We start from the raw sequence: 22,881 nt of genomic DNA on the forward strand, positions 1-22,881 counted from the left end.
TTTGGAATGAACTGGTTGGTGCAGAATTCTATCTATAAGTATAAATGGAATTCAACCATATTCAAAGCTAGCAGTGTGCATGCTATTTCTACTCACCCCTTCTGCTAATCTCATCAGAAGCTTTAATTGGGTTGCACCTGCACTATTTCACTGAATTCACTGAAGGCCAAGGGAAGGAATTATAGCAATGACTAGAAAGAAAAGTAGAGAAAAAAAGATGCAGAGAGCATGCACACATAAGGGATCCCCCCTCTACAAAGAAAGCAAAAGTAACAGTACACCCACTCATTGACCCTCCTCTTCTTTTAATCTTGATCTTTTCCTCCACTGGCTCCTCTGATGTTTATCAGCAAAAAAAAAAAAAAAAAAAATTCTCAGAGTTTTACATACACCTTGTGATTGATGTTTAAAGACTACTTTCCGTTAACTTGCAGGTAGTAGGAGCATATTTTGTTTAGAAAGCCTGTGAAGGACTTAAAAAGTCAGATCAGACATTCCATCCATTCTTTGTCTCTACTACTTCTTTGCTGTCCTTCCTTTCTTCTCTGCAGGCTTGATCTCTGATCAACACTTAATTAAGGGTTTCTTTCTCCATCTTTCTGATGCTCTTTTGGTTGCAATTTTTTTATTGGTTTTTGTGATCTTAATTCCTTGCTTGCTGCTTTGATCTTTTCCTTCTTTTGTGTGTATCTCCTTTTCTTATTCCATCCTTTGCTTTTCCAGCCCAATGGCTGGCTAAAGTGCAGGGAAGAGAGTGTTAGCTCTAGCCCCACCGATGAGAATTTTTTTTTGGTCCCTTGCCCCTTAATTCCCTTTGGCTTTGTGGGCTCTTCTTGAGCTGGTTGGTTGGGTTTGGATCTCATTCAGTTTGTTCTACTAAGCACTGTCTATTTTTGTTCAACCTTTTTTTTCTAATGTGTTCTCTGTGTTGTTGAAAGCTACTAACCTTGCAAAGTGTTAAGTGTGCAGATGTTTATCCATCCATCCACCACCATAGGTAACAGTTATATCTGATGCCTTTTCCCTGTTTCAACAATGGACTGCTCTCTGTTCCAACAATTGACTAGTTCAGCTCCATTCATTTCATTGTATCTGTCAGGTTCATCCATCTGTTGTACTTCAATTGGGTGCCAGATAAAGTAAAAGGCAAAACAAACCTGCTAATCTTAAGCATGTTACTTATGCCCTCATTAATTAGCATACAAGACCAGTGTGTGTTTTCCCTTGTATAAACAGACAAGGCTCCATGACCCTTGCCTGTCTGAATGTATCAGTGAGATTATGCAGTGGCTCATTCCTGCTAAACATTTGCTTTCCCAAACTAGTCACATGGATTCAAAGAGTTCAGCAACACTAAACACTTGAACAAATCCATCCACTAAATAACTTGAAGTCTTGAACCATTCAGTTGCGCAGATAGTGACATGCTTCCAAATACCAAGAAAGCAACTTGTGGCATCACAGAAGGCTACAAAAGCATTGGTCCTAATCAACAACATCCTTCGGCAAGCAAGAAATCACCAACATTCTGTGTGTAAATGGATCGAATGCTGCCGAAACTGCAGGATTTGTGACAGATACAGGAGCTCACAAGAGCTTTCAGCCAATTAACAGGTTCAATCTTCAGTAACCACTAACCAGAAGCATCAAACTTCTCAAGACTCAACAACAGGTAAGAACTAAGAACTAAGCAAAATTCCATCTTTATTTGAACAGCATAGATGTTCAAGGATACATCATGGATGACCACATGGAGACCTAAACTAGATGGGATAGCAGGGACCATACTTAGACACTGAGGCAACATAGAGCCAGATGCCAATAACAGGCCAAGGACCCATACAAATGCACCGGCATAGCCTACAAGAACTTCACCCAACTGGTTCTACAAGCAGTAAACTGCTTCCACAGAGAGCTACTGATACCAGCTAATGGTCACTGGATTATATACATCAGCTGTCTACTTCCATAGTCATTGAGTTCTTTAGGATCCTTTGCTAATCAGGTTGGAGGCAGCCACCATATTACAGATCATGGAGCTCTGTCAGGGCAAACCTGCATGAAAGAATCCCAACATTGCTAATTTGCTACAATTTGATTTTATCTGAATTGCTGTGGCATGATAAAATGGCAATTAAGAAAGTATTACTTACAGACTGTTTATACAGCTTCTAGACAGTGGCGTCCATAGTCTGGGAAACACCATGAACACCTTCCGTAGTTGGTCATATTTCCACTAGTCAATTGGATCTGTTTAACAAGCAACAGAGCAATTCAGAAGCAAGTAGCAGGGCTGAAATGGAGAAACATATATTCGAAAAAATGGAATGAAAAATCGGCATTATCAATATTCAGCCCCGATGGCAAAGATCCAATCACTACTCTAATCCACATTCCTGCAGATTTATTTTAGATAATGGATTAAACCGGCCTCTACATCCAAACGGATGTACACAGCCAACATTCCTGCAGATATAAGCGAGATAATGTAATTTAAACAAAATATCAATATATGAGCAGTTTTATCAGATTTGCACCGTTGAATGTGAAATATACCAGTTTGTTCAAGATGATCTTCAAAAGCACTGAAGCAGCAGTAGTTGTTGGATGAACAATCACAAAATCAACTCTATTTTGGACTAGTAGAGCTCAGATACCCCAACTGTTGAGCCAGTTCGTCGATGCCGTCAATTTTGCCATCCAACTCTGACTGCTCCTCCTTGCCTGCGAAATCTTCAACCAACAGCTCTGCCCAGAAGTCATCTCCGAGCTCTGCCTGACCATTAGTTTGATTCTGCCTCTCTTCATCTACTTTACCCTTCCCCAGATCCTGAATGTTCACTGCGAGATTCTCCAGCTCAGGGATTCCAGGTTCACTTAACTCATTAAGCACACCTGAATCAAACAAATACGGCGAATCAAGTTGCTCAGTCTGACTTGTTTCCCCAGGGTCATAGAATGGAACATTGTCTATAGGCCGCCTTCTTTTCTTCGAGATGGCATCCTCAAGCTCCTTCCTCTTCTCTTTCTGCTGTGCCAACTGCTGGAAGAACTCTGGGTTGCGCATTGCTCTTGCCAAGAACCCCATCATCTGGACCTGTTTCTGCTCAGCGGCTCGTAGCCTATCTTCCATGGCTTTCACATGATCTTTAGTGGCCTGCTGCTCCTGCCTTAGCTTTACTACCTCTGTGATCAAGATGTTCTTATCACGCTTCAGCCTGTCAATTTCTTCCTCGAATCCAAACTCACCAACTTCCAGACAAGATGTGAGGGACTGTTGTTGTGACGGAGGTGCATTGGACGGGGGCTTCCTTCTCTTTATCGTTTTCAGGAGATGCCTTTGGCCCCTGAGAAAACCTTCATTTGCAAACTCCCACCTATCAGGATCGACCTTTCTGAAGCCCTGTAGATTTTAATGAGACAAACATCACCATTGTAAGGCCAGATGCACATGCCAACGTGAAAGATTAGGATAACTGCTCTAGATTTTAGACTGTAGCTTTTTAGTGAAAGAATGACCATCAGTATACTATATCATTTGAAGGTGATCAGTTGAGTCTTCTAGAACAAAAACAATCTGGTTCTTGTACTTCATCCAGTATCTTGTTCCATCTAGCAACAATAAGAAGTTTGAGAAATCATGTCAGGATGATACACTTGCGCGGGAGAATTAATCTCCCAGAATCCCCTAACCTCAACGTGAGATGAAGCTCATTGGAGCATGCATTGTTTTAAGAATATAAGCATGCTAAAGGTGCCATTTATACATGCATCACACAAATTCAATATTTCAGAAGTAGGATTGAAGATTGCAAAACTTGGTTGATGAGTATCAAAAAATCAGGATGGACATTATCAAATTTTATTTTATAGGCTGTCCTGAAAACTAAATCTGCCAAAGACCTAAGTCAGTTAGCCGGTGGCAGCGAAGTGATTTTAAACACTAAACAGTACTTCCTCCGTTTCAGATTATATGACTTTCCAGCATTGCCCACATTCATATAGATGTTAATGAATGTAGACGATATAACATCTATATGAATGTGGGCAATGCTAGAAAGTCTTATAATATGAAACGGAGGTAGTAGCAAATAAAGCCCTAGTCTGCTCTGAAACTGCTCTTCCACAAACTCTGTAGTAAGAAGTTTCTGTAACATTTCAATACATTTATTTATGTATACCAAGCTCAGTGCAACTATCACCTAACAACTAAATAGTTGATTCCACTGCTTCCCGACGCTTCAATTTGGTTCTCTATTTCACTTTTCACACAACATTTTCTTAATGTTAACTTTTCGGGCTGGTTTGGTTCGAGGCCTAAATTAGGCTTACCAATATTTGGTAATTTTAATAGTGTTTACTGTCTATTTGGTTTGAAGACAAATTTTGGCATGCCTAAGAAAATAGGCCATTTCAATAGTGAACTTAGGCTATTTTGGCTTCAATCCAAACACAACTTTGCTTTACCAAAATTAGTCATGACAAAACTAGCCAAATTTTGGCACTGACAAAATTTGGTAAGGCCTATTTAGGCCACAAACCAAACCAACCCTTCACAATCTAATTCATGGTTCTTTGAAATGTTCTTTTACACTACTAAGCACAAATGCTTTAGTAGCATTCCAAGTTGGATCAACACATATATACCTAGTAGCAAATATACTTGTACCGTTATGGCAAAAGAAAAAAAAAAACTAGCACCTAAACATGACTACAAAGAGGATCAAACACTAGAAGACTCTGCTTCAACATCTCTCAAGACAAGCAAAGCTTTTGCAGAGTGTGCAGAGAATGTCACAAATCACAATGACGCAAATCCTAAACAGTGTAAACAACTATCAGAAATCTGTAATTTACAATCATCAGAATGCGCATACCATTGCCACACAAATCACAATGACACTAAACGGTAAGCACTACTTCAGTAAACAACAATTACAGTGCTACCCAAGATTACTTACGAATCTACATCATCAGACAGGTATTTTTTTCCGGTTCAGGAGGAATAAAATTAAAAGAACAGCTAGTACTATCTCCACAAGGAAAGGGATTAGGATTAGGATTAGGGGTGCTCACGTAGGTGTTGAGCTGCCGGACGAAGCTGGAGAAGTTGTTGTGCTTGAAGAGGCGCGGGAGGAGGAGGTCGGCGAAGACGTGCGGGTCCCAGACGACGAAGCTGTTGCCCGCGCGGCTCCACGACACGACGCCGTCGGTGGCCGGGTCCTCCACCAGGTCGTACGTCTTCGTCAGGAACGGCGGCGGCCCAACCTCGTGCAGCCCCTCCATCGGCCGCGGCGCCGCCCCGCCATCCTCCTGCCGCTGCTGCTGCTGCGACTCCAGCATCTCCTCCTTCACAATGCCCGCCGCCGCCGGGTCCATGACCCCCCTCCCGCCTTTCACAACCAAGAACCCAAATTAACCCCAGCAACTTTGATCAAGAACTCGAATCGGAGTATCAGGCGACGAATTGGAACCAAGAACACACGCGATCGCTGCTGCTACAGGTGGTGGAATTTCGGGGATATTTTGGGATATTGTTTTCTTCTTCTGTTTTCTTCTTCTGCTTTCCCTTTCGAGGTCAAACAAAAAAAAATGGTGGGGATGAAACGAAGCGAGAAATTCTTCGTGTGCGGGGGGAAGAAGAGCGAGGGCGGAGGGTGGTCGGAGAGATAAAAATACCCTCGCCGTACGTCGAGAGGCGTCGGGAGAGGTGTGGAAGGTTCTAGACGCCGCGTAGGGTAGCGTCGCCACTGGCCGCGGAGAAGCTTCTGGAGAGTGGAGAGAGGGGGGGGAGGGGGGTTGGGTGGGACAGATGGGGGCAGGTGGATGGGCCGGGTGGTGGACAGGTGGCCCAATTTGAGGGTGACAACTCATCATCGAGGTCGGCCCAGTTTGGCAGCTTTTGGGTCACGCTGCTGGTTGAAAGCCCAGTTGTACACAGCACGTGTGTAGTCTACTGGTAGTAGTGTACTACTACTCCGTATACAGTGTTGTAAAATTTACTCTCTCCGTTAAAAGACATTTCTGTATTTGAATATGACATAACTCGTATACAGTGGAGGAAAATAACCAAAAAAATAGCACTTTATGGATTTGCCTGTGTTTTTTTAAGAACCCAAAAGTGTGTTTTGTATGGAGGAAGTACTTTTTTTTTTAATTTGGTCTGAGTGCAAAGAAAGATATTTCTTTAGAAAAACACGGTATAAAATCATATGCTTACATTGAACGTACACTCACCCTATGAACTGACATATGCACAATCTACCCTTATAACCATATCTAGCGTGTATTTGGTTTGGGCACGAAGTGGGATGTGTTAGACCTATCCTATTTTGTGGGATAAGATGGTTACAGTTGTCTATTTGGTTTATGGTATACAATGGTTATGGTTTTTTTTGTTTGGTAGAAGGGATTGAGATGGGATGGGATGGACAGGACAAATTTGTACTGACCGTTAGTGCCGTCTGGCTTCTAGTGGCAGGGATGCAGCGAACGGTGAGCGTGGGGGCGGAGGAGCTCGGCGGCGCAAGCGAAGGAGAGGTGGCGGCGGGCGCGGACGAGCGGAGGCGAGGCGGCTCCCGGATCTAAGAGTAGTGGCGGCGGACCAGCGGTCGCGGACGAGGCATCGGTCGCGGAGGTGGCGGAGGGCGCGGTGACGCCGTTTGCTCGTCCCAAGTGGGACGAGTTCGTCCGCGAGATTTGCCCGAATCGGTTAGTCCCAGATCTGAGAGGAATATTTCTTTCCTGCGACCAACCCATCCCACTCACCCTAAACCAAACATCTCTAAAAGTGGGTTCACCCCATTCCATCCAATCCTTACAACCAAACACGTGAGCATACTGTAGAGACACATGTCACCTGTGCATTGGGCCTTAAGTACTACACTGGAATTGACTCGGTGTAATCTTCTTTGGCATTTGCTAAATGCCTTGCCAACTTGTGTGAAATCTGTGGGCATTTCCTTTTAATTATTTGAGGAAACTTTTCGCTCACATTGTAGGCCTATTTGATTAAAACAGTGTTAGATTCATAACTAAGAATAGCTACATTTTAAAATGGATGTGGTAGCTTTATAGCTGCGATATACAGAAGATACATGATAAAGGCAGTGAAAATGATTTTAGAGTTGTCAAAAAGACGACTTAAAAAATAAAAAGTAACAGAAAATCCACTTAATTAATCATAAATTAATTTAAAAATTCAAATTATGTTGCTTATATATTTTATTTTATTTTGGCCAGGAGACTCTTATTGGTCAGAAGTATACTAATGGCCCCATTGTTTCGCTTATTTCATAAATAAGCGAAACGACATATTTGCAAACAAAAAGTAATTTGTGAATAAAACTTTTATATGCGTGTTCTTAGCAATCTAAAAACAAAGGCTGAAAAATAAACTTAGGTGAAAAAACCCAAAATCAGCTCTAAATTTAAGGTTGAAAATTGAAATTTTGGCTGATAAGCATAAGCGAAAAGATAAGGCCAGAAACAATAACAGAGTAAACCACGAAAGAAGCAGGCAAGCAGCAGACAGACCATGGTCCAATGACACTGCATATTTGAGAAATTTTGTTCATTTTCAGCTTCATGTCTCTTACTTTCTGTTTATTGAAAACACATTTCGGAAATGCTATATGCCGATTGATACATAAGAATTAACAAAAATCATTAAATCTTTCACTTCAAGTTGGTGAGTGGCGACCATAGCCACTGTGCTAAATTTACATTGCTATAGCACATCTTATTCAGGTTGAATATAGAACCGCAGTGCAGGAGCCCAACAAAACCCTCAGAAGCCTTCAACTGCTTGATTTTCACCTTCTGACTTGAGAAGTTTAGCCAAAAACTCCTTTCTGAAAGAATACAGCAAGGCTCCGTAAAGGAACAAGAAAAGGAGGGAAACAAAAATTGATGGTAGGCAGCAATGAGAATGACGTCGAAATCCTGGGCTTACCTTGCAGGAAGATGGTCATGGGGACGGTTGTAGGGTGTCCAAACAGGATCGCCAACAAACAGTCGCATTGCCTGTAAAAGAATATGTCCAATGAACTAATAAGTTGTTTATTATTCATAAGAGTCAATGCAAGAGTTCAGATTTCAAAAAACAAAAAATGGATTATATGTATGTATTTGATTGGAATAACTCAACAAAGCAATTTTTTCCTTCAGTAGATCAGTTACCAAACCCTCACAAAATTTCATCTCAGTTGATGATGAATTTGCTCATTGGGTATGTACTTGGTTAGGCAGTACCAGACACATGATGCAATTAACCATTTGGAACAACGTCGTCACATTTTTTTTAATTAATGACAAATGATGTGTGCAATGGGATGATCAGACAAAGCTGACAAGGTAGAGGAGTACCTTGATATAGTTGTCGGTGTCCAACGTAAAGCGGTGGTACATCCCTGCAGGCAGAACAATCATGCCTCCTTTCTTCAGTGCTATACGAATCCACTGATCATTTTGGTCTCTCACATCAAAGTATCCTTAACAACATAGAACAAAATACAGGATTATATTGAGAAGGATGACCTCGGTTTCAATGGCTGCATAACATGCACTTAATTACATAAAAAGAACACGATAAGATACGAACCACTCCCTTCAAGACAATAGCGTATTTCTTCATCGGTGTGCAGGTGTTCTTCAAAGAAACTCTTGATCTTAGTTTCATAATTTGGCAGCTTCTCTGGGCACACATCACAAATGTCCTGACCAGGGCAAAGCAGTCACTAAAGAGTTCTCATATTTGAATTTACAGTCACTGAACAGTACTATGTTGGAACATAACACAGTATGTTGCAAATGCAGGTCTGAGCTGAGGACAAACCACATAAGAGTAACCTCTGGCTTCGCGGATTCTCTTCAGGTTCTCGCAATTCTCCCAGTTATCAGGATTTAGGCGCCAGCTGATTACTCCTAGTTCTAGATATTAAAGAAACACACATGTTTTACTAGCTTGTATGAACAACAACAACAACAATAACAAGAGCTTCAATGCACAAAGGCAATGTGCTGATCTACATATGTGCAAACCTGTAAGCTTATCAACAGGAATGAATTCTTTGGGTTCGCGGTGATGAGGAAGCCTCTGGTCCTCTTCGCTATCATCCATGTACCATGCTTCTATCACCTCCGTCTTACCATCCTTTTTTTTGGGGGGGAAAAACAACAGTACAACAATCAACAAGATTACCAGAACTTAAACACCGCACACCACAAATGATGTACTTACAATAAATTGTCTGCAAAATGAGGACACATAAAACGTTTCCTAACTGAACTTAACCCCCAATCAGCATTCATGAGCATGAAAACACACAGATTTCATATTGTCAGGTTACACAGTAGGTATCCATATTCCATATGAGTATCAGATTTTCTCTAGGCACTGTGCCAATTTTTTAAGAAGAAAATGTGACTGCTGATTTAGTCTCTGCTTTACAACAGAAACCGAAATAAAACGGTTCCAAGAATAACTGGGATTTAGCCAAACAAATCATCCCTGTCGTTTCCAAGAATTACAATCTCCCTGAAGATCCTTTCTATAATAAATCCGTACCTAATACACGAAAAAGCCCTCTCATTTCTCACTTCACCCTCAAGAATCTCTCTACTGCCAGAGAACTCAAACCAACCCCAACCCTAAACCCCCAAAAGAGAAACATTGCACAGGAAACAAGCAGAATCCTGTACTCTGCTGCTGTACTGCTCGCTCCCAGAGAAAGAAGATAACAGTGGGGAAAAGAAAAACAAAAATCCGCGGAAAGAAAACCGTGGGAAAGATCGATCGTGTACCTGGAATTCGTTCTCCATGTGGATTGCGGGGTGGAAGCAAGAGCGAACCTTCGATTATGGCGATGGATTCTGTTTTTTGTTCGTCTCTCGCTGCTGCTCTCTCTTTTCTTCCTCGGGAAGAGCGAAGGATCGATTTCTATACGCTCGGTGTAGGGATTTTTTGCTCGCAGGACCCCGAGGAATGCTGAGAATTTCTCGAGCGAGTACAAAGTCAAAATCTTTTTTTTTTTTAACTACCTCAGTTTCCATTACTGGTACTTATAGGCCTACCATAAATCAAACGTATCTCCATCTTTTATCATCAAACTTTAGAAATTATGTAGTTTAACAACGTATTAATTGTATATATTGTGAGGGGTACTTCTCATATTGAATCTAACAATATAAATTTTATGATACTAAACAATACTGTATAAGTTTATAGATGTTGATGGTCATATATCAAAATGTTTGATTGATTTTAGTATCTAACCCTTAAAACACCAAATAATCTGAAACGGAGTGTGAAAGTGTATCGGATTCTCAATTTTATAATGAACTAGTAGTAATTTCTAGAAATTCCTCATATGGAGCCCGCAAAAGTCAAAAGTGGTTTCAAACATGGGATAGGAAAATAATTTCCCACCCACCAAAAGGCATATTTAAATCCTAATCATTCATTCTCCCGCTTTCATTTAATCCTAACCCTTCATTCATTTCTTAATCCCAATCCCATCCCCCATTTTCCATTATTCAAACACACCCTAAATCTTAAAAGATCTAAAACAGTGTTGTGGATAACGGTTGGTACGGCCGTATATTCGGGCGTTAATACGTTGGCGCCGACCCCTCCGTCACGAATGAGCAAAACGCTGATCATTAATCATTTAAGGACGTATAATCACCGCCATTAGCGATTAATCGGCCGTTTCCGACTAATCAGCCGAATAAACGGGCCAAATCATGTGACAAGGCCAGAAGGCCCTGCCAGCCAGCCCATGATACTGCCCAATAGTTGTGTAACCTAGCAATATATAGCTACAGAACGTCGTTTTAGTGTCACTTATATAGTGTTACATGCTTTTGGTATTTCCTTTATGCATTACGAACCAAACCTATCACTATGTGTTCATACATATATTTTACTATATGCCGAGTTAATGCCATGTTATCCTTATTTTTATTTAAGAATAGTAGGTATATATGTAGTTATATGCATTTATCTATCAAAAATAATAAGCTATTATGAGTTATGTACTTATATTTGTCTAAAACGTTAAATTTCCGTCAAATTCCGATTATTCGCCCGTACTCCGATTATTCGTTTAGCGGAACCATCTCCGTCCGACATCCGTATTCCGTCATCCACAACACTGATCTAAAAACCTCTTTGGGTACAAAATTCTTACAGCAGTATCCCTCACATGTTAAGATATTCAATATTCTGTTTGACTACCCCAAATTTTGGGACCTGTTTGCACTTGTGATTTTTTTTCTATTTGATAGGCTATTTGCACTTGTTACATGTGCTGCTTTTCTCGGTCCCACTGGGCAGTGGGCCCACTAGAAAACTTTCCGATGCGTTGAACCTGGACAGTCATGCGTGCCGGCGCTGAGCATATGACTACTTCAAAGGGTTCAAGTTCATGGAATCCAGTGTCAAGTAAACTACTGCCGCACACAGATAGCAATCCCTGGATATGTGTTGTAACCAAGAAAGAACAAGAAAATGGATTGAGAAATGAAACATTTACTTTTCATTTTCATTTTCATTTTTAAGGAGTGGCAGCCAGATAATAATTAGTAGTGTGCACTAGTGCATGCTCATTTTATCGCAAAAGATATAAATATAAAACAGAAAGAGAAAAAAAATGGATTGAGAAACGAAACACATGACACTTTTTTCGTAGAGAGTATTATAACATATTTTATTGTACTAGATATTGTTAATTTAGCCAGTTCACAATGGAGATGAACACAACCGTAGAGAAAAGGAGAAATAGAAAGTGGCTTGCAATATGGTAGAGTCGAAACTGCCTTAAGCATAAAAACAGTGGTTCACGCATGTAGAAAACATTAGTCCTTGCACTAGAGACAGTAAAAAAAACCACTTGTGGCATATCATATACTACCTTCATTCCAGAATATAAGAAGTTTTAGAGTTAAACATGATTATTAAAAAGTAGGTAGAATTAAATATGAAGATATTGTGATTGGTTGAGAAGTGGAAATAATTAAATATGAAGATATTGTGATTGGTTGAGAAGTGGAAGTAAGTAGGAAAAATGAATGGTGAAGGGTTGTGATTGGTTGGGAAGCGAATGCTGGTGGAGAAGTTATTATATTTTGGGACAAATCCTAAATGCTAAAAGTTGTTATATTTTGGGACGGATGGAGTAAATTGACTAGCCATCACACAGACTTAGACTGCACTGTCACCGAAGTTAACACTAAGTTGTTTCGTAATAAAATAGTCAACTCATGTTAGGCTCCCATCAAGTATTTCCAAGAACTCTACCACCCCATTTCCTCATCGCTCACTCCATCTCATAGGCTGCTCTGCATCAAGGCCACTGGATCCAAAAGGAGGTGGATAGAGGAGTGTTGCATCTGCTAAAAGATATGGGAGGAAAGGGTGAGAGCACCGATCGATGAAAGGAGATAAGAAGGTTATATTGTGGCAAAGCAATGCGTGAGTGGCAGAGACAAGCAATGATGACAACCAACATGTGTGATGTGGATTTGGAATTGGAAAAGAGAGGTCGAGATGGGCGGGGAAGTGATATTTGCATAAATGGCACGCAAGCAACTGGCGACAGTGGAATTGGTGGAGAAAAAGCACAAGTGGTTAAGAAGCAGAGTCGTCTCCGATAGCAGGGAGCCACCGGGGTAGGAAAGTCGACAGGACAGGGGCACCTCATGTTGCGAGGGAAGGTTGGGCTTCGTTGGCGCCGACAAGGGCGGCAAGTGTCTCGCTGTTGCAGTGAAGGCAAATGAGGCGGGGAAAGAAATTTAGTGTGGTTACCGCAAGAGTTAGGTAGGCGAAAGAATAAACTATCATGATCAAGGGCGTTGGCATGAATTTTAAGACGATCCAATGGTCCATAATTCATAAAATGTTGAAATTTGTTTCAACAAATATATACTAGACAGTAGGAGTTATACTAGACAGTAGGAGTTTAAGGTCCAACTTATTTTCCTCTGGCGTGGATCACTGACATATGGGCCCTCTATCCAACGGGTCCACCAACGAACCCACCAATTATAGCAAAACTAGATTGCTTCCTTCTTTTTACGTATGTGTGTTGAAAACATCGATATTATCTCCCATGCACGTGTTGGTTATCTACTTTTCGTGACTAAAAATATATACATTTATAAAAAATAGATTATTAAATATAAAATTAAATGAAAGCACATTTGTCATGACAACTCTATTAAAGAGCACCTTAAACTTCATGCAAATAGCGCCCCTCTGCCCTCCCAGTCCCAAGTCCCAATCCATGATTGGTGAAAATGAAATGAACACGATCAGTCGCAACAGGTTAGATAGAATACTGCGTTTCCAAATGGAATACAGAGCAATATTTTCATTAGGGTATCCAACCGACTTGTCATAGACAATTTTTGGTGTAGTACATTGCACAAGAGTACAGGACCAGTCACTGTGTATACTGCAATGTTTCAAGTAGTACTAAAATTTTTGTAGGATAGCCGGATAGTAGTACTACATATGATAGTTTTCAAGTGTACTGCATATGTGTTTTCATGATTCATGATAAAAACAGCATGGGTTCATGATTTCATCTGAGTAGTGTGATGTATAGGACAGTTGTATAGTGAGCCCCCAATTCAGCAAACTCAATGTGCGGCAAGAGCAAATCCGGTGTCCCCCTTCACATTCTTGACATACTCTTGCCTCACAGGATGGTCTTCCTGTGGCCGGTTGTATGCGGTCCAGACTGGTTCTCCAATGAAGAGCCTCATGAGCTGCAAATGTAAAAGGATCAGAATGTATCGGCCAGGGTTCAGATAAATATTTTGCTTAAACTCTAAAACAAGAGATATCATACTTTTTTTCTCAAACTATAGTGTTATCAAATCTGTACCAGCTGAACCATGTTTTATGTTTTAATGCCAGTTATGTAGTTCAGTAGTTTTGTTAAATTTAGAGATATAGCTTTTGAGATATCTGCATGTTCAGCATTGAGTGAACAATACTTTCTCTACACACATAGCTAGATAGGTGTTATCATATTTGCGTAGGGGCCATAACAGTTAGTTTTACTTCTTTCTTCCCTTGGTCCATGAGGATTACATGACTAGAATAAGAGAGGCTAATTACCAAGTGTGTTGACAACAAAGTTAATCATATTTGCGTAGGGGCCATAACAGTTAGTTTTACTTCTTTCTTCCCTTGGTCCATGAGGATTACATGACTAGAATAAGAGAGGCTAATTACCAAGTGTGTTGACAACAAAGTTATGGGACGTGGAACATTTCAAAGTTTTCTGTAGTTCTACAAAATGTCATAAATCTTAAACCTCAAATTATGCTACCTTTGTCCCAGTTCTGAAATTGATCGTGCAAGTCAGATAGTCAGTTGTGCGAGTTGTGTGTAGCTGTGATTCAGTGACACAAAAAAGATTATTAGTGGCTCCTACCTTGATATAGTTGTTGCTGTCGACGATGAACCGATGATAAATCCCAGCTGGCAGGATGATCATGTCTCCCTCTTTTATCCAAATCCGAATCCATTTGTCATCCTTGTCACGGACATCAAAGTAACCGCTACCCTCCAAGCAGTACCGGATCTCTTCATCAGCATGAATGTGCTCACGATAGAAGCTCTTCAGCTTCTCCTCATAATTTTCCAATTTATCAGGGCATATCTCAATAAGATCCTAAGAAAAAGCAATACAACACATATTAATTGGTGCACAGCAGAGGGATGGACAAAAGGAAATTGCAGCTCTTGAGGGGTTAGTTCCATACAAAGTAGCTGTATCCTCTTTCTCTGCGGATTTTTGTGAGCTCTTCTTCGCTTTCAGACTTCTTAGGATCCAAGTGCCAATACAACACACCGATCTCTGCAAAAATAGGGTCAGTAAGTTGCACAGTAGAACAGGTCTAGCACAAAAACAGGCCAGATTCTCGAACAATTTGGCCAACTGCTTTACTAAGTTATATCGCTACAGGCTCAAGAAGTTAAGAACAATGGTTAGTTCATACTATCTGACTATTTACATTGATGGGGTATGTTAAACAACCTGCAGACAGCGTTAGGTAGGATCAAATCCCCTAGCTAACTGAAGTTGGTTGTAGATAAGCTGTAATGTATCTCCTCCTTTGTCTGCCATCCTGTTTGTATTTTCCCAGATTGTAAACAGTTGTTCAGTTTTTGACAGGCTATTGCAGCACGCATTCAGACTTCAGAGGAATCTCTTGTTGACAATAGCAGTACATAATTTGCTAAAGACAATTAATCTTTGAGAAACAGGTTAGAATTTGACCACACAAACTAAATTCACCACAGTTGCTCAGATCCAAATCTCAAGGTAGCATTGTATGGTTTGCCCAGTTGAATCATGTGCCTCTCTTCAACCAGTTGCATATAAGAGCATAGCAACAATCAGCAGGTGAAACTCACAATATACCTCTCATCCCATCCCAAAAAGGAGGCATTTGGTCAGAAAATCATCTCTGACTAAATTTCTTCACCAGGAAGAGGTCTCAAGAACCCAGGAAATCAACAAGTAGATGATGATTTCTAGTGCCTCCACGAATCATCCTTTTCTTTCCCGAATAAAAAGAAAGAAAAACGGGAGATACGGGATTACTGTCATCACCTTCAAGCCTGGAGAGTGGCAGCAACTCGTTGGGATTCTCGAAGCTCTTCTCCTCTCCGTTCTCCCCCAGCATCCATACCTAATCCAAGAACCAACACCACAACCACCCACCACATCAGCACGCCGCAAAATCACCAAGATTTGCAAGAACCAAAAAAAAAAAAATCGATCTTGCTCTTGCACCCACCAGAGGAGCCATGGCCAGTGGGAACAGAACGAGATGGGGACGGGGAAATCCGAGAGCTTTTCCGTTTTGGTTTCTGCTTGCCCGGACGTGTATGGAGTATATATCGATGAGGAGGATGGATTACTGGTTGGTTCCAGAAACCAAAGATTGTCCTGCTCGAATTCGTCGTGTTCTTGTGAGCGGATTGTGGCGGAGATTGGTGATGGGAAGAGAGCCACAGGGAGGTTGCGGAGTTGAGTTGGAGTCGGGTGAGTGGAGAGCAACAGATTGCAGATCCCTGGAACACTGAAGAACCGTGCAAGGCCAGATAGGCTAGGAATTTTATGGTATTCTATTAATCGTCCAAAATTGACTGATATTTTGGGCGTTGCCAAATACTCGTTACGTACTGAAATATAAGATTTTGGTACGTAATACGAATCGCAAAATCTAAATCGAGATCGTTCTCGTTTTTACCTTATCGCGTGACGCTGTACGGCAGTACGGGGCCGTCCAATAAATGGCGCTCCACGTTAGGGGTGGAAACGAGCCGAGCCAAGTGAAAGCTTGGTGCAAGGGAAGCTCGGCTTGGCTCGCCTCGCTACAAACAACGAGCTAAAACTGTAGCTTGGCTCGGCTCGTTTATGGGCTCGAGCTAGCTCGAGCTGGCTCGCGAGCCTGGCATCAAGTAAATCTCAAGCAGGTCTAAGAGAAATGGAGCAACATTTTACCACATAGAATGTATAATAAAGTGATATTTTTCTTTAGTATGTCATCACAACACATAAATAGATAATATGGCAATCAAAATTATCATTTTCAACAAATAAATTGTTTGAAAAGGTGTAAAACTTTTGCATATGACACTATTGTACTGAGCCAAGCGAGTTCACGAGCGGGTCGTGAGCCGGCTCGGGCTTGGCTCGTTTCGGAAACGAGCTAGGAAGGAGGCTTGGGCTTGACTTGTTTGGCTTTCGAGCCGAACCGAGCTATGCGAGCCCGAGCCAAGCCTAAGCCGAGCTCACGAGCCCAAGCTTTTTGTCCACCCCTAATCCACGTGATCGATAGCGTGCCCATCCGATTATGATGCTCTACACTACGCTCGTCCACGTGATCCATGTGATGTTCTACACTACGCCACCTTCAAAAAAAATTTTCTCTTAAACTAATCATCCGATTTACGATCCGATTACACCGTTGTGTTCGTAAAAATTGAATCTTTATAACAAGATCTCACATTATTATATTTTGATGAAAAATTATAAATTACTTTTATAATATATCTAAATTATTTTTAGATTTCACTAAATTACTTCTTTGACCCATAAAAGTAAATTCAATAAAGCGTAAGAGTAATTTACATATATTATAGAAGAAACTTAAAACAAAAAGAAAGTAACTTTATCACGACATTAAAAGTAAATCCGTTATGAAGGTAAAAACATGAGTCTATATAGAAATTAAATTTAATCAGCATAAATTACGTCATTGACTAAAAATGATTATAAAATAAACAACTCACAACATTATGAATGTATAGATTTCTTCTAATGCAGTAACAAGATACTTTAATTTTGTTTTAAGTTACATCTATAATGTAGGTAAATTACTTTTAGGCTTTATTAAATTACTTTTATGACTAATAAGTAATTTAATGAAATCTAAAATTAATTTAGATATATTATAAAAGTAATTTGTATTTTTTCATAAAAATATAGTCATGTGAGATCTTGTTATAAAGATTTAATTGTTATGAACACAATGGTGTAATCAGACTATAAATCGGATGAGTAATCTAAGAGAAAATTCCATAAGAAGAAAAAAATACATGCACTTTTGAGTATGTAGTAATTAGATATGAGATTGAGGTAGCTGGTTATGGCCATATAGAGAACGGTCTCGTTATAGACACATCCAATACGAATATGATGCAAACTCGTAGTAATAAGATATATTCCACATTCAATCAAAATCATTTTTATTTTAAGACGGAGGGACTGAACAAGCTCGTGTAAGAGTGTGGGGGCGGCTAACCCATTGATTAGTGAGGTGTACTCCCTCTGTCTCAAAATAAGCTAATCTCGTACTAAGATATGATACATCCTATTACAACAAATCTAGACATTATCCCTCTATACCAAAAGCTTGGCCAAGTACAGCTAAAATCAAGGTTTCTTGTACATAGGAAGTACTCTCTCCGGTTTGATAATACTTGTCGTTTTAGACAAAGGTGAAGTCAAACATTAGAATATTTGATTATGAATCATTTTTAAAATATTTGTCTTTCAAATATGGTGACTACATATATAGATTAATCTTAAAAACTACTTCAATAAAATCATATATTTGTTAACACTTTTATACATATTATAATTGAAAAATAATGCCTATTTTTTTTGACCATGCCCTTATCCAAAACGATAAGTATTATCAACCCGGAGGGAGTACAATGGTACTGGAGCAAGTTAGAACAATTTTGAAAAAGTAAAAACTCTGATCAATTTCATCCAGTTTTTCACGATTTACAGCAGTTATCATGTCATATATCATGGCTTACCACCAATGGGATAATTTAACTCCGGTCAAGGACTAAGGCTATCTCCGTGCATATGTTTTTCAAACTATTAAACGATATGTTTTTATAAAAAAAATTATACGAAAGTTGTTATAAAAAAAATCAAATTAACCCATTTTTGAAAAAAAATTAGCTAATACTTAATTAATCATGTGCTAATGGATCGCTCCGTTTTCCGTGCGTTAGGAACAAGGGGTGTTGAAAACAGCCTAAATAACTCGTGGAATTTCAAAACCATTCAAGACATGCTTGGAAGAGTTTCAGGTTCTTACTTCTTAGAAGCAACATGTGGGAATTCAGCTGTCATAGTTGATTTTCTTTATTCTATAATTATAACTTCTCATAATCTGGATGAGAAGCTAATCTAACCAGAACTCTTCTAAATATACCCTTAATCTTATTAAGATGATTGTCTTCTTTCAAACAGGAAACATAAGGACTGTCTTTTCAGCGTTGCTGCATGCCAATCATAAAAATAAATGTAAAATAATTAACTATAACTTAATATTTGATACAAATTTATAACGCAAATCCTCCGCGTCGGGCGCCCGATGGGGGAGAAAAAAATCGAGCACCCCCCGGCCCCGCCACGCCACGCCTCCGTGCACCCCACTACGTGCGTCCGTTGCAACAGCCGTCCGGATATAACAGAAACGTCCTATTAAGGAGGATCCATTTTTTTTCCACCAACAATATTTCAGCTAGTGTACTCTATGATATTTCACTATATATGGATCAAATGTTACAGTGGATTTTTTATATTGTTTAATAATTTCTTCTTGATGTACACGTGGTTTGTTGATGTACACGGGGTTTAAGTGTTGCAATTGCTTTAAATCGTTTTTTTGCATATGTTGAACCAAATTGTTTCATCTAGCGATCTAACCGTGTTTCACTTTTTTTTAAGAATTGAAACATTTTTTCGCTATTTGCTGAAACATTGTTTTTATATATGGTGAAACAACGTCTGATTTTTTTGGAAACTGTTGTTTCATATGTTGTAGCAAAATGTTTCATTAGATGATTTGGTTGTGTTTCAGATTTGTAAAAGATTAAAACATTTTTGATCTGTTTAGTGAAACATTTTCGATCTACTTGGTGAAACATTGTTCAATTTTTGAAAAAAAAATAGGACACCCGATTTGTAGGCGCCTTCAATGTATAACCCACACATATGATAGATCGAAGAAAAAATAGGTGATAATGTAGTTGTATGAAACTGTATAAAGATAATACTCGAAACTACTTTAATACTCCATCCATCCCAAAATGTTTGACTCCGTTGACTTTTTAAAAAAATGTTTGACCATTCGTCTTATTAAAAATTTTAAGTATCATTTGATTTATTGTTAAATATACTTTTATATATACGTATAGTTTTACACATTTCACAAAAGATTTTGAATAAGACGAACGGTCAAATATGGTTAAAAAAGTTAACGGCGTGAAACATTCAGGGAAGGAGGGAGTACTATATAATTTTGTGTAACTTAAACCATCGTACATATAGTCTGTGAAATTTACTCTTTCTAGTAGTGATTTAGTAAAACCTGCTCAAAGTTTCTAAAATATCCCTAAGTTCAAACGAAGACCTTTTCCAATTTTAATAAGAGTGGTTAGCTATCGCCTCGTCGCGGAACTCCACGACGGACAGCACCACCGGCGCCGTCTCCGGCCGCGCCCTGACGCACTCCAGGAGCTCCGGCTCCCCTTCCACCCACCTCTTCACGAACGCGACCATGGCGCCGCCGACGAACCGCCGCATGGGCGCCCTGGCGCCGCCGCTCCTGCACACGGCGCGCGTCGCGAGGCCCCTGGCCCCGGGCGTCACGTCGTCCATCATGTCGGTGTGGCCGTAGTCCCTCGCCACCAGGTGGCACGCCGGCGCCGCGCACTCGCCGTAGAACTCGCCGTGGCTCACCCCGGGCGGCGCGCACGCCGGGAGCAGCGGCGCCGCCCGGGCGAGGCCGCCGAGGCCCGTGCCGATGACCATCACCGGCGCCGGCACGCGCAGGGAGTTGGCGCCGCCGTAGGTGAGGATCGGCGGCGGCGTCTGCTTCCCGGCGGCGAAGCCGTCCACGGGGTCGACGGCGACGAGGGCGGCGATGGTGGCGCCGCCGGCGCCGCCCCGGAGGGAGACGTTGGCGTGGCCCAGCGCCAGCGCGAACGCCACCTTGCCGCCGCGGCTGTGGCCGGAGATGGAGATCTTGGTCGCGTCGGCGCGGACGTTGGGTGGCAGCTTCGAGGTGAGGCCGCCGGCGGCGAGCCAGTTGATGACGGCCGCCGCCGAGTTGATCTCGTCGGTGGTATCCGGTCCAGACATCGTATATAGCTGCAGTTTTTACACACCATTTTAGCATCAAAAATTGATAGATAAAATCAGTTCATAACTCAAAAATAGCTGTAGTTTTACACACCATTTTAGCATCAAAATTGTTAGATAAAATCAGTTCACAACCCAAAAATAGCTGTAGTTTTTACACACCATTTTAGCATTCAAATTGTCAGATAAAATCAGTCCAAAAATTCTTCACACGAGAAGTAGTAAATTAAGATGGATTGATTTACCTGGGGGCCAACGACGACGAAGCCATGGGAGGCGACATGCTCGAACAGCTGCGAGTAGAAGGAATTATAGGCGAGGTATCCATGCAAGAACACCACCACCGGGTACACCCCGGCGTCGCACGGCGCCGCCACCAGCAGCGGCTTCGGCGGCGCTCCACCGGCCGGAGCAGTATCATCATCCGTCTTCTTCGCCGCCGCCGCCGACGAGCACTTCCTGGGCGCCTCGTCGACCTTGACAAGGGTGACGCCATGGCTCCCATGGTCGAACACGCCGCTGAAAGAAGAATCACCCGCCATGGTTGTCTGCAACTGGAGCAGCAACAGCAGCAGCAGGAGGAGGCAGAACGCCAAGATTTGCGCCGCAAATGCGATCATGTTCATAACCAAGAATGGATATCTTGCAGCTTAATTAGTTTTTTTTTTTTTTTGGGGGGGTGGGGGGGGGGGGGGCGTTCGTGTGGCTGCTTGATGGCCGTGTGTGTGTTCAGAGAGTGTAGATCTTCAGAAAGTTCAGAGTTTCGCTGATTATTTTTCTTCGTAGTGAAGTGTCTGGACTCTGGACGCGATTACATGTCCCAGTTGCTTGCTGGGAAGTTCACCGGAGAAAGTCTACTTTTTTTTGGTCCACATTTTTTGTCCACGGATTATTTCTTGCATGCTTCTAAAAAATATTGTCAGACCAGTTGTTCTGAGTTAGTCGTGAAGTTTATTTATCAAAATATCAATTTACCATGTTAATCAAGCTCCCATCGGATGGCTTAATCAGCCAAAGAAAAAGCCAATTTTTCAAATTTTCAAATTTAATTTTGAGATTGATTTTGAGATATTTTTAACGTAGTTTCTTTTTCAGCATTGGCTTTTAAATCACCAAGAACACATACATAAAAGTTTTACCTATAAGTTTATTTTTATTCTCTAATAAATTGTTTTTGCTTATTAGGGAAAAAGCCAAACGATGGGGACTCAAGTACATAGTCTGCCTACGTAGAGATGTACTCCCTCCGTACTCGTAAAGGAAGTTAAACCTTGGAAATATAAATCATGAATAACCCTTAACTTGAGTTTGAAAATGTAAAAATTATATGAATAGATTTGTCTTAAAAAATACTTTTATAAAAGTATACATATATCACTTTTCAATGAATATTTTTATAGAAATAAGAAGTCAAAGTTGTGTTTTGTAGACCGTGTCGATGTCCTAAACGACTTCCTTTATTAGTATAGAGGGAGGACTTGATAGTATATTGATAAGGGGTGTATTATTTCAACTTTGAAGTCTCATATTCAATTCTCAACAAACTTCATAATTTCGACGTTTTCCCCTCTAAATTTCCTTTTTTTTCTATGTACTACCTCCGTTTTTTAATAGATGACGCCGTTGACTTTTTCTCACATGTTTGACCATTCGTCTTATTCAAAAAATTTACGTAATTATAATTTATTTTGCTATGAGTTGTTTTATCACTCATAGTACCTAAAGTGTGATTTATATCTTATACATTTGCATAAATTTTTTGAATAAGACGAATAGTCAAACATGTGAGAAAAAGTCAACGGCGTCATCTATTAAAAAACGGAGGGAGTAATTTGCAAAAAAAAAAAAAAACTGTTTCAAACGCAGCAGTTACAATTTTTTTTTCTTTCACTCAGGTATGTATCATTTTCTTTAGTAGTTAACATAGATGAAGGGTATCATGTATTACTCCAGTAGTGCGCGAGGTTAACTTTGAGCTACACATAGACCAACAAGAAAATCTTGCTATTTGTAGTGTGATATCGTGAACGCTTGATTTTTTTTCTCTTTCTGCATTTCTATTAAAACACTTTAATATAGTGATGTGTATGAAACGAGACCATGTACACTTAAGTTTGTAAAAAAACTATATATGCTCTTTGTCTTATGTGTGATTGCACAGTGGCAGAGTAGGACCTCCAATTTG

The 22,881-nt window shown here is 40.5% G+C and overlaps 3 protein-coding genes across 3 annotated transcripts; all 3 read right to left on the bottom strand.

Annotated features, from left to right (window-relative positions):
* Nucleotides 1–1,687: 1,687 nt before the first annotated feature.
* On the bottom strand, nt 1,688–9,953 carry LOC127785863 (heat stress transcription factor A-2c). The gene is made up of 12 exons (XM_052313225.1): nt 9,805–9,953; nt 9,043–9,154; nt 8,837–8,931; nt 8,603–8,717; nt 8,368–8,492; nt 7,955–8,025; nt 7,798–7,853; nt 5,691–5,768; nt 5,077–5,393; nt 2,557–3,403; nt 2,154–2,250; nt 1,688–2,055 (listed from the first exon to the last, which is right to left on the bottom strand). The coding sequence occupies exons 1-10, from the start codon at nt 9,820–9,822 to the stop codon at nt 2,630–2,632; spliced, it is 1,761 nt and encodes a 586-aa protein (XP_052169185.1). The 5' UTR covers nt 9,823–9,953; the 3' UTR covers nt 1,688–2,055; nt 2,154–2,250; nt 2,557–2,629.
* Nucleotides 9,954–13,333: 3,380 nt separating this feature from the next.
* LOC127785625 (acireductone dioxygenase 4) lies at nt 13,334–16,108 on the bottom strand. Its single transcript, XM_052313025.1, has 5 exons — nt 15,820–16,108; nt 15,633–15,711; nt 14,779–14,873; nt 14,448–14,687; nt 13,334–13,773 (listed from the first exon to the last, which is right to left on the bottom strand). Exons 1-5 carry the CDS (start codon nt 15,829–15,831, stop codon nt 13,645–13,647), a joined length of 555 nt encoding a protein of 184 aa, XP_052168985.1. The 5' UTR covers nt 15,832–16,108; the 3' UTR covers nt 13,334–13,644.
* A 3,711-nt stretch (nt 16,109–19,819) lies between these two features.
* On the bottom strand, nt 19,820–21,359 carry LOC127753224 (chlorophyllase-2). The gene is made up of 2 exons (XM_052278698.1): nt 20,942–21,359; nt 19,820–20,705 (listed from the first exon to the last, which is right to left on the bottom strand). Exons 1-2 carry the CDS (start codon nt 21,320–21,322, stop codon nt 19,977–19,979), a joined length of 1,110 nt encoding a protein of 369 aa, XP_052134658.1. The 5' UTR covers nt 21,323–21,359; the 3' UTR covers nt 19,820–19,976.
* Nucleotides 21,360–22,881: the final 1,522 nt, after the last annotated feature.

Source organism: Oryza glaberrima, chromosome 10 (assembly GCF_000147395.1).
Source record: "Oryza glaberrima chromosome 10, OglaRS2, whole genome shotgun sequence".
NCBI lineage: Eukaryota > Viridiplantae > Streptophyta > Magnoliopsida > Poales > Poaceae > Oryza > Oryza glaberrima.

Bases quoted from the DNA above. Each gene is read 5' to 3' on its own strand.
- LOC127785863 (XM_052313225.1), bottom strand. The intron at 7,854-7,954 runs GTAAGCCCAGGA...GTATTCTTTCAG, and splicing joins CATGACCATCTTCCTGCAAG to AAAGGAGTTTTTGGCTAAAC. The intron at 5,769-7,797 runs GCTTCTGAGGGT...TCCACTCTCCAG, and splicing joins TGAAAATCAAGCAGTTGAAG to AAGCTTCTCCGCGGCCAGTG.
- LOC127785625 (XM_052313025.1), bottom strand. The intron at 14,874-15,632 runs GTGATGACAGTA...CTATTTTTGCAG, and splicing joins GCCACTCTCCAGGCTTGAAG to AGATCGGTGTGTTGTATTGG. The intron at 13,774-14,447 runs GTAGGAGCCACT...TTACATTTGCAG, and splicing joins ACAGCAACAACTATATCAAG to CTCATGAGGCTCTTCATTGG.
- LOC127753224 (XM_052278698.1), bottom strand. From the start codon at position 21,322: ATGAACATGATCGCATTTGCGGCGCAAATCTTGGCGTTCTGCCTCCTC. The intron at 20,706-20,941 runs GTAAATCAATCC...TAAAAACTGCAG, and splicing joins TCGTCGTCGTTGGCCCCCAG to CTATATACGATGTCTGGACC.